Here is a 10000-nt window from a genome sequence, read left to right as displayed (position 1 = left end):
ATGCTAAATACATATGTAGATGCATACGTAATTGACCACTCCCCAAAGGGGATTTTCAGGGCCAAAGGAAAACGACAGAAACGACAGAACAGATCAGCAACGACAATTGTTTAAACGAATCCCAACAGGTTGGAGGTAAACCAGTTGGCTATTTTCAAGTGGAGCTGGGAAGTTGAACCAGGGACTGCCACGTACAAATTCATCGAGTGGTCAGAGCGGGTCTTGAACCAGGGATCTCCGGATCTCAAGGCAACAGCCCTAAATATAACAACTGGGCCACACTGCCTCTCTCCGCTGACATGCAGAAGCCTTTACCTCGGTTAGCAATATCTTACCCGTTCTTCCTCCGAAAGCAAGTATTTATCACTACTTAATCTTGCCCTATGAAGATACAACCTCTGGATGCTCTCTTCGCGTTGGTGATGTGCCTTACAAGGTAAGGAATGAAAAAAATATTAATAATTTAACAATAAATTTAGAAAGGTTCTCGTTTCAGGAGTAACCGACAGGCTGTCTGACTGACTGACCTACCAAAATACCAGCAAAATGACTAACTGTCTCGCTAACTCAACAGACGTCTGACTGACTGAATTGGGCTCGCTTGCCAAACTACAAACAGAAATCCATCTCTCTGAATTATCAGAATTATTAACGGACTGACTACCTTATCAACCAGCTAAACATCTGACAAAATGACCTGTTTTATCTGAAACAATAAAAGCAACGCACTGTTTAAGATCCGATTTTTGTGTTATCATGTGAGAACTACCTCTGGTGAAACCTACAATCGTGCACAAAATTGTTGAGGCATTCTTAATTTCTTTGTCCCTAGCTAGCACCAGCTTTTGTTTCATGAAGTAAATCTCGATTTTATGGCTCCCCCTCCCCAAAACCAATGTCGCGACATGGATGAGTTATTTGCCCATTCTACCTGAACAATATTGGTCTAGGTAGGGTTCAACTCAATGGTCCAGAATTTTAATAAACAGGAAGCCTCAACTCGTTTTGTGCAGGAGTGTAAATTTATATGGATATCGCAAAAACCGATTTGAGAATTGTTGTACTACATAGCCTATATTAGTCATAGTTTTAAGGAAAAAAACAACACGAAAATCTGCCAGCCAAGTTGCCGTGATATCTGTAAGGAAAGCAATAAATATTCTTAGTACAGTACCCAACTAGTGGACTAATGCAAATCCTGCATTTTGATTGGCTACGCTACTAGAGGACTATTCGTAATAGTCCTCGAGTAGCGAAAAGCGTGACGGTTTCTTTCGTTTTATTCCCAAATAAATATTTCTTCAACTTGCATTTGCTAACTTTATTATTGCCTTTTCTGTCCGACTGGTTGGGTGATACTAAAACAATTAGACCCTTCGCCCTCAAGGGCCAAGGGTCAATAGCCCATTCGGCTTCGCCTCATGGGCTATTGACCCGTAGCCCTTGCGGGCTACGGGTCTAATTGTTAACTACAATTCTTTCGTAGTTCTTAGTCAAATGAATAAGGTGATAGAAAGATGTAAAATAAAAGGGATTCAAACGTTTTAGCATTAACATTGCGCCAATTGGAATATCAAGCCTAAAATCCAATGTGGCAATTGAATCGATTGACGATGGAACCACACTATGGACCTCATTTGTAAAGGGTACAGATGTAAAGATGCTGATCAATGGAAAATGATTAGCAGTTGAGTGTGGGCAGCACATGTTTCTTTTTTTTTGCGACGCAAGCTCAAGCGCAAGCATAAGAGCGGTTATCTTACCGTGAAAATGGGCCTCAAGCAAGCATAGGCACAAGAGTAAGGATGAAAACATTTCCTTTTCCTTGTGCTTGCGCTTAGAGCGGTTTTCAATTGAGTATCGAAAGTAATTGGTGAATTACTTTGGTTTATGATTACTTCACTCAGTTATTGGTTCAAAGTTTTCGCGCCATTTTTTCAACCAATCAGAAGTGAAACCAAAACCACTCGTGGCTTGCGCGTGCACATTTTCCCGCGCTTTGTGTCGGCTACGTGTAATTTCTTTGAGTTTTAATTGGTTTACTGGATTGTCTCCGACCTTTTTGATTGGCCTAAGTAATTACTTTGGCTTTGGTTTTACGACACTCAATTGAAAACTGCTCTATGCTTGCGTTCACTTGCTTTGTGTGAAAACGAAACTCAGCATAGGCACAAGGCAATTTACTACGTCTGGTCAATTAAAGCACTCGTTCCAGATTCCCTGAGTCTGAGCATTTCAGCAAAATGGTGGACGCCAAAACGTGCTTCGGATATATCGCGCCACTTTCTCCGCTAAATAAGATAAGCTTTGCCATTGGGTGAGAAATCTCGAGCCATTTTTCTGCCAATCTCAAACAAAACGAAACAATTCTGAACGCTCAGCACTGGCTAAGTGACCTCTATGTGGTGAACTTCATAGACCAATCTCGATTAATTAAAATTCATTCCTAAACAAAAGTCATCATTTCGAGGCTTAAAGCAATAAACTCACAAATCCTTCCATTTATTCTCCAGAGCCTCGAGATGATGCCTTTTGTTTATGACCGAATTTTAATAAATCCAAATTGGTCTATTGCCTTCGGCAGGGGCGGTGATTGGCTGGAAGAAAAACCTGTTTTACAATAGTAAAGACAGAAGCACCGCTTGTAGATTTTTCTTCAAGGAAACACTAAACAAAACACTGGCAAGCCAAAGACAAATTGGCAAAGCATCCCATTTTTTTTTTGTAAAAGGATGAAAATCTCTGTTCACCTTTGCTAGTTCAGCTTTCTCTCGTAAGAGTTTCTGCTCTAGTTCAACTTTTTTGCGGTCATATTGTTCTTGCATTTCCTGCGTTGGAAGAAAACAGATATAAAGCAAACAAACCATTCAATGATGAAAGAGATAATAATAACTTGTGGGAGTCATTGTTCAGGGAACAGTGTCCGTTTATTTTGTATGGCCGGCCAGGAGTAACGTGCGAACAAGCCGCTCTACCCGTCCGAAGTGCGGCTTAAAAAACTATTGAATTTGCGCCTAAATCGCTTCGCTCTTAAACCCGCGCCATTTTTGGCTGGTTTTACCCAAAAGATGAGCCTGTTCGGAGGATTTGGCTGCGAGAATGAGTTTTCGTTTTAACGCGCCTCAGACATTTTCTTGTTAACCATTTCTTGTTCAAAACTATTAAAGTACAATCCGGGTGAGTGTAGCTAGTCCTGACTGTTTAGAATGACATTGACTGATGCTTCGACAACTAGAGCAGAAGTCATCTTCAGAGTCAAGTGTTCTGTGTAACGTCAGAAGATGATATAAATACTCTGGTCGTTGATGCGATTGGTCAATGAAATCACGATGTTATTGGTCGACTATTAGTTAAGCCTTGATGACAGTGGCTGTGTAGACTGTAAACAATCGTTGGTGTTCGTTAGCTGTTGTTCTTTGTTGTCCTTTGGTATAAAGAAACTTCACAGTAGTCTTAGGCTTCACTCGAACTTGGAATCATTACGATCATTGATTCGCTTCCATCCGTAATAATCTAATGTCTGTACGTGTACCGTCAGTGGTAAATTAATAAGTCTGTCGGTTGTCGATCGACGACAAGTGGCTCAGTTGCTTGAGCAAAATAATTGAGGAGGAAGTGCTGTCTTTTTAATTTCATCTGCAAATGGTTAGACTTTCAAGTGTTCTCGGATAAGGACTATAAATCGTAGGCCTGATAATCAACAGTGTCGGACGTTCATCTCACGCAAAATGATGTAATTTCATGACACCTAAAATACCCAAAAAGTAGAATGAAACATTGCAATAACCACTTAAAACTGTTGAACAATATAAAATAAATACAGAAAAAGGAAAGAGAAGCATGGATGGACAAAAATGGATAAGATTGAAACGGATTACATTTGAGTAATCTTGAAAAAAGGTCGGCCCGACGTTTTTCAATTTTATGGCAAATCGCATGGATAAAGGTCGTTTTTGCTCAGAATCATCTTGTTTGTGATGTAACGATAATTTTATCAGTAAAGGAATTCCACGTTACCCTTTTTGAGATTACCATATTTGTGATTAACTAAAGATTTCCCCCAAACACCCTAAAATAACGTGACATAGCCCCTTTAAAAAGTTGGTAGATTACCTTCATCCGTTTTTCGTTCTCCTTGGTAAGTGATTCCAGTTCATTAAACACCTTTTGAACATCTTGCTCCTGTTTTCGGCGCTGCATTTCAGCTGCACGCACCCGACTGTATAGCGCATGCTCTGTCTCTTCCATCTTGTTAACAACTTTCTGCAGAAGCAAGTGAACTATTAGGACATCCGGGATGACTCATACGGAAAGGAAAGGAAAGGAAAGGAATGTTATTCAAGTGTCTAGTCGTTCTAGTGCTGGAGCATCAATTGGGGACACTGTAAACTGAAATTAACAATTAACACAAATCAAGTCAAATTTTGGTTTTTGAGGAGAGGGGAAACCGAAGTACCCGGAGAAAACCTCTCGGTGCAGAGTAGAGAACCAACAAACTCAACCCTCATACGACGCCGGGATCTGGGAAACGAACCCGGGCCACATTGGTGGGAGGGGAGTGCTCTCACCACTGCGCCATCTCTACACATGTACAAAGTTAACGATAATTAAATGGATAAAGGGAGTTGAGTTTCTAAAGAATCTGTGGTCAGTGCTGCCAAAAAAGGGTTTATCAACTGAGCTGATACCGTAAAGAAATTTGAAAGCTGACGTTTCTAGCGTTAGCCCAGTTGTTCAAAAGGTGGATAACGCTATCCACCGGATAAATCGCTATCCATTGGATAGCGCAATTGGTTTCGCTATTATTTATCCACTGGACAGTGATTTATCCGGCGGATAGCTCTATCCATGCATCGTTTGAACAAATGGTGTCTGAAATTTGGACAGAACCCCAACTGGTAGGTCAGGCGACCAGTTGGCTATTTACAAAGCGTGGTTGAATTGAATCCACCGGACAACAGGAAAGAATCCAAACCAGAGGTTAGAATGGGATCTGAACCCAAGGCAACTGCATGCAAACCTAACGTCCTAACCACTAGACCATACCACCTCCTTGAGCAACTCCTTAAAAGAAAAAAGAAAGTATAGAGAAGGAGAACTGAACCCTGAAAGTGGACATTCTCACCTGGAGATGTTTCACGCTGTCTTCGTGCGCTCGTCGAGTGGCTTCGTTCTGCTTCTCAAGAAATCTCTTTTTCCATTGTAACATCTGTGAGGAATACTGCTGTTTTCTGTCTTTAGTCAGTTGATCCATCTGGTGTTTTCTTCGCGCTTCAGCAAACTACAAGACAAAGAAAGAAGAAAGAAAGAAAGAAAACAGATTAGATTTCTTCATGGAAATGGCAAAGGTATATAATTAAATTATCCAGCCCCCTATTTTGCAGTTGGGACAACACCAGCATTTCACTGTTATGGGCAGGAAGCCATTTTTACTAGGAACAAATGGTCGATAAGTAATTAAGACAACATTCTTCAGTTTTCGCTCGGCAAAGTGCTAATGATTCCACACATTTTTCGTCAAATGTCGAGTCAGTCTAAGCGAAAACTGCTCAAAGATTACCTGGTATAAAGAGCTCAATTTTTAAGAAACAGCTGATTACACGAACATTTTTAATAATCAGCGCTAATATCTTGGAGGATTAATTTGAATACTATGAAATTCGGATAATGAGGCACATTTTGTAAACAAGGATGAGCCTGTTGCTCTATTTATTCTACGTGTGTAAACCTCAGCGTCTAATCTATTCTAGGCCACGAAATTACTATAAAGGTGAAAAAACAGACAGTTAACGATCTGTACAGAGCAAATTCATTCAAATCAAGAAAGAACTATTTTTTCTTGCTCTTACCTGTTCCTTTTCTTCAATTTCTTTCCCTTGTCGATCAAGCTCCAGGTATTCAGCAGCTTGTTTCGCCTGCTTTTGATTGGTTGAATTGTGTTGGAGCCTGCGATTTATGTCTGTCATTTTCCGTCCCTCTGCGTGGTAGCAAGAAAGAATAAGTAAGGCGATTGGTACACGCGAGTGTAGCTTTTGTGGGCCAACCTCGTTCCCATATTCTTTCACCTCCACCCCTCTGAGTCCCTCCCTCCGCGGTGGGGACATCAAAGGAACGAGGGAACGAGGTTGTTTGTGGGATTGTGTGGGGAAACGGTCAGAAAGTGTTTGTATAAGGAGCCCATGACTCGGAACGAACAGACCAGGTTATTTTTAGATTGATCTTTCAGCTGATCACAACTCTTCCGTGAGAAATCATTGCCCATAGGATTGAGAATTGTCACTCGTGCAAGCAAAATCTTTTTTAAGTACTCGTCCAAAAATAACTGGATCTGTGAAAATGCCGTTACATAGACCTAGAACTGGAGTTGAAGGTTCCTGATTTTTAATCATCTTCGCGTGAAAATCAATGTTGATTTGCGGATACCGCATGCCGCTTACAAGGGAAATGCTAATTAATTTTACAAAGGTATTGAATCCGAGGCTTAATTCTCCTGACTGTTGAACAAAATGTTATTCTTTTGGGAGTTGGGGGGGCAACAATCGTTAGTTCGCTAGGAGGGGGAGGGGGGGTACGTTTGCTTGTGGAATCCATGTTGCCAAGCACTAGCATGCATTTTTCAGTAACAGGGAGCTGAACAGGAAGATGATCTATCATCATGTGCCACAGATGGTAACTGGAAATAGACGTCCGCAGCAGTAGTTTGCCCACAATTAAATTGCTTAACAATTCAAATATGGAGAAACCAAGGCAAGATAATAAAAAAAAAACCGTCTTTTATTCCGCAGTTATACTTACCTTCTCTAGATTTCAGTGATAACATATCTTTGGTAACCACTAAGTCTCTGCTCAGTCGACGTTTGTTGTACTCAAGTTTCACTCCTTGATCTGATATACTCCTAAAAAAAACAATGAAAAGTCTTTCAGAAATTCGCCAAATATCGGGGTTAAAAGCACAGCTCTATTTAGAAGATGAATCTCTGAGGGGTTGTCAAATGGCGAGTCCAAAAACTAATAAACGAAAAAAAGCTACCTTGGTTAACCAGAACAAAGCAAATCTATGTAGCCGCCGCTAAAGGCGGGAAAACGAGTGCGAGCAAGCCAGTCAAAATTGGCTCTGCCCTTGCGTCTGAATGGCTGAAAATGTCATGAGAGATTTGGAAGGTGAGTAATTAGAAATAAAATTGAAGTAATAAAGGTAGTACAGTCGTAATGTAAAAACAAAATCTGGATGCCTTTCAAAACTCTATTAACAAAACATAAATCTTTGAAAGACGAGGGTACACTAGGGGGAAAATCCCGAGTTCAACAGATAAAACTACATGTCCTTCCAACCCCTAAGTAAAAATGCTCCACCAGGAAACAGTCCAACGACTTAAAAAGCTATAGTTGACATTGCAAAATGCTTCAAATTGCAGTGATTTCCATGTTAAGCGCTTTAGCCAAAACTTTCGATGGCGATGGTTTGACTTACGACAAAAGATATCATGTAAAGTGTTTTCACCATCGTGAGAAATTAAAATGTTTGCATAAGAATACAGTCCAGGACAATTTCTTTGTTTAGGGAGGCCAACATGGCTGCTGTGACGCAAGGTGACATCGCTGTGACGTCATAGCTCTATACCACCAAGTTGCAATATTTACCAATAAGTTCGCTTGGCTCACTTTTAAATTCTGTTGTTTTCACTCACTTACCTCAGTTTTTCTGATAAGTTCTTTGTACGACGTCTGTCGTCCTAGACAGCGAGTCGAAAATCCATAACAAATAAAAATAAATCAGATCATTTTGTACTTTATTGGCGGCAAAATGCAATTGCATTTACGAAGGAATTGGTGGAGGTCCCTGTATTGGTAATCACTTTATGTTGAACAAACAGGAAAAAGTTGCAAATCTAAATTACCACATAGCGAAAGGAGCCAGTTGAATGATTCGTGGAAAATAACGGTGCAATGCCGCTCACATTGCCGACTGTGGTACGACTTGTTCAGCTTGGTCCTCACTAGCGACGTCAGCACAAGGGAGACTAATTAACAATTATTCCTCTCGCCCTCATGGCCTCTGAGTCAATAGCCCATGAGGCCGAAGGCTATTGACCATGAGGCCGAAGGCTATTGACCAATCGCAATGCGCGAAAAGCAACATTCACGTGACTGTGGACCGTATACATACCATCGGCCATTGGCTATTAATACTGTGCTTGAACACGAGACGTTTTTGAGCCACAGACGACAAACGGAAGGGAAGCTCTTTTCCTTTAACTTGTCTTGAAACTTACCACATTTGTATTGCAAAGTACCGTTTCCAGTTTACAGGCGATTAGTTGTCTAAAACCTGGGAGAGACATCTGTCCTGACGTGCCAAAAGGTTCACTTCCGGTTGCCGTCCGCGTCTCAAAATGTGGTTAAGGTCTCCAATAAAGAGTTTTCAGCTAAGAGCGCCTCCTAATTCCTAAATATATGGAATACAAATAGGCATCTCCTATTCACGAAAACTACGAAAATTCTACACAAACGGTTTAATGGTCACTTAAATCCATTTGTGTTGGCCTTTAGCTCCACTCGCACGGACTCGAACGAGCGGGTGACGCATGCGTAAATACTGATCTTGTAACCCCCTAATTTTTCCTGATTTTGCAACTTTACTCGTTTATATCTCTACTTCCGGGCGGACGGTGAATTTTTTTTTTTTTTTGCATGTTAGCTTAGATTAATTCTAAAGGTTCGTGTTTCAAATTTTAAAAAAAATTCTGTAGGAAAAAGTTAGAGACAGATTTAAAAAAAAACTGATTTATCCTAAAAACTGGCCTAGAGATTTTGTTGAATTTTAAATATTTTAGAGAGTATGTCGATCATTATCTGGTAACGCTGAATGGGAAAATTCCACCGTCCCGTTTCTTCAAAAAAGACAACATATATTGATTTTAAGGCTCAAAGAAATGCCTAATATCGTTGCCACGGTAACGTTATCTTGGAGGAAAATATAATTTGAGAAATCTACGATAGGTACTTAATACCCTTGCTGGCCAAATTTCGTCCTGATATGATTACCCTAACTGTATCTAAGGACAGAATATGTTTATTTGTTTGAAAAAAAGTAGAAACTATTTCAAGCCTCCTTATTACGCACGCGCGTTTTTGAGACGCGGACGGCAACCAGAAGAGAACATTTCGCGTGCCAGGACAGTGGTGTCTTCCAGATTTTTCTACTAATCATCTCTTATGGAGAAAAGATACATAGCAATGCAAATGTGGTTGTGCGAAGAGGAGATAAAAGGGAAAACAGATCACTTCCAATTGCCGTCCACGTCTCAAAAACGCGTGCTTAAGCTCTCTAATACCACTTTTAGCGCGATCCCGGCGTGCGATCGACTGATACGAAAATAACCCCATCTGCTCAAACCTGAATGTCCTTGATGCTTGTGTCTTTAACGTATCTGACAAGAATGAAAAAATAATTGACATATTTAGAAAACAAATTATGCCTGCATTGTTAACAAGCAAGAAAAAGCCTCGCATTCCAAGAGTTGTGCTACCAGTTTTAAGTAATGGCGTCGAACGTCACACACATAAGTTCTGTAAGTTCGGTTCTAGAGTACGCCGTGCCTGTGTGTGGCAGCCAATTCCAAATTATCTGTTTGATTGACCAGACAAGAGCCTGACTGCGGCCGAAGACAACCTGAGGTTCTTTATCCTTTCTTCTATCCCAGAAGCACAGGCTGCAAAGCAGCACATCGGTTGAAAAAAAAAGATTGGAAAATAGGAAATTTGAACACAAAAAGGAAAAAAAAATAGGGAAAAAAGTGAGAAAATAGGAGACTTGAAAAAGTGTAAGAATTTCCAAATGGACAATTGAATAATTATGTGGCTAGCCACATAATTATGCATTGTGAAAATAGGAGACAAAAGGACATTTCACAAGTAGCTTCATACACAGCATAATTATTGGCTCCCACACAACTCTACGATCTTCACTTCCTTCCCTTTTATCCTTACAGCTCAAGTT

At 40.4% G+C, this 10000-nt stretch overlaps 1 protein-coding gene across 1 annotated transcript in view; it reads right to left on the bottom strand.

Moving 5' to 3' along the window:
- LOC138004104 (calponin homology domain-containing protein DDB_G0272472-like) overlaps positions 1-10000 on the bottom strand; it is a 32002-nt gene that overhangs the window by 4873 nt on the left and 17129 nt on the right. The window contains exons 9-16 of the mRNA XM_068850518.1: positions 9398-9431; positions 7693-7733; positions 6796-6896; positions 5850-5977; positions 5126-5281; positions 4114-4263; positions 2751-2828; positions 336-428 (exon numbers count right to left, since the gene is read on the bottom strand). Of these exons, the coding sequence (XP_068706619.1) occupies positions 336-428; positions 2751-2828; positions 4114-4263; positions 5126-5281; positions 5850-5977; positions 6796-6896; positions 7693-7733; positions 9398-9431 (781 nt within the window). The remainder of the gene's footprint in view (positions 1-335; positions 429-2750; positions 2829-4113; positions 4264-5125; positions 5282-5849; positions 5978-6795; positions 6897-7692; positions 7734-9397; positions 9432-10000) is intronic.

The sequence above is a fragment of the Montipora foliosa genome, chromosome 5, assembly GCF_036669935.1.
Source record: "Montipora foliosa isolate CH-2021 chromosome 5, ASM3666993v2, whole genome shotgun sequence".
In the NCBI taxonomy this organism is placed as follows: domain Eukaryota; kingdom Metazoa; phylum Cnidaria; class Anthozoa; order Scleractinia; family Acroporidae; genus Montipora; species Montipora foliosa.
This window is presented reverse-complemented; position numbering and strand designations above follow the sequence as displayed.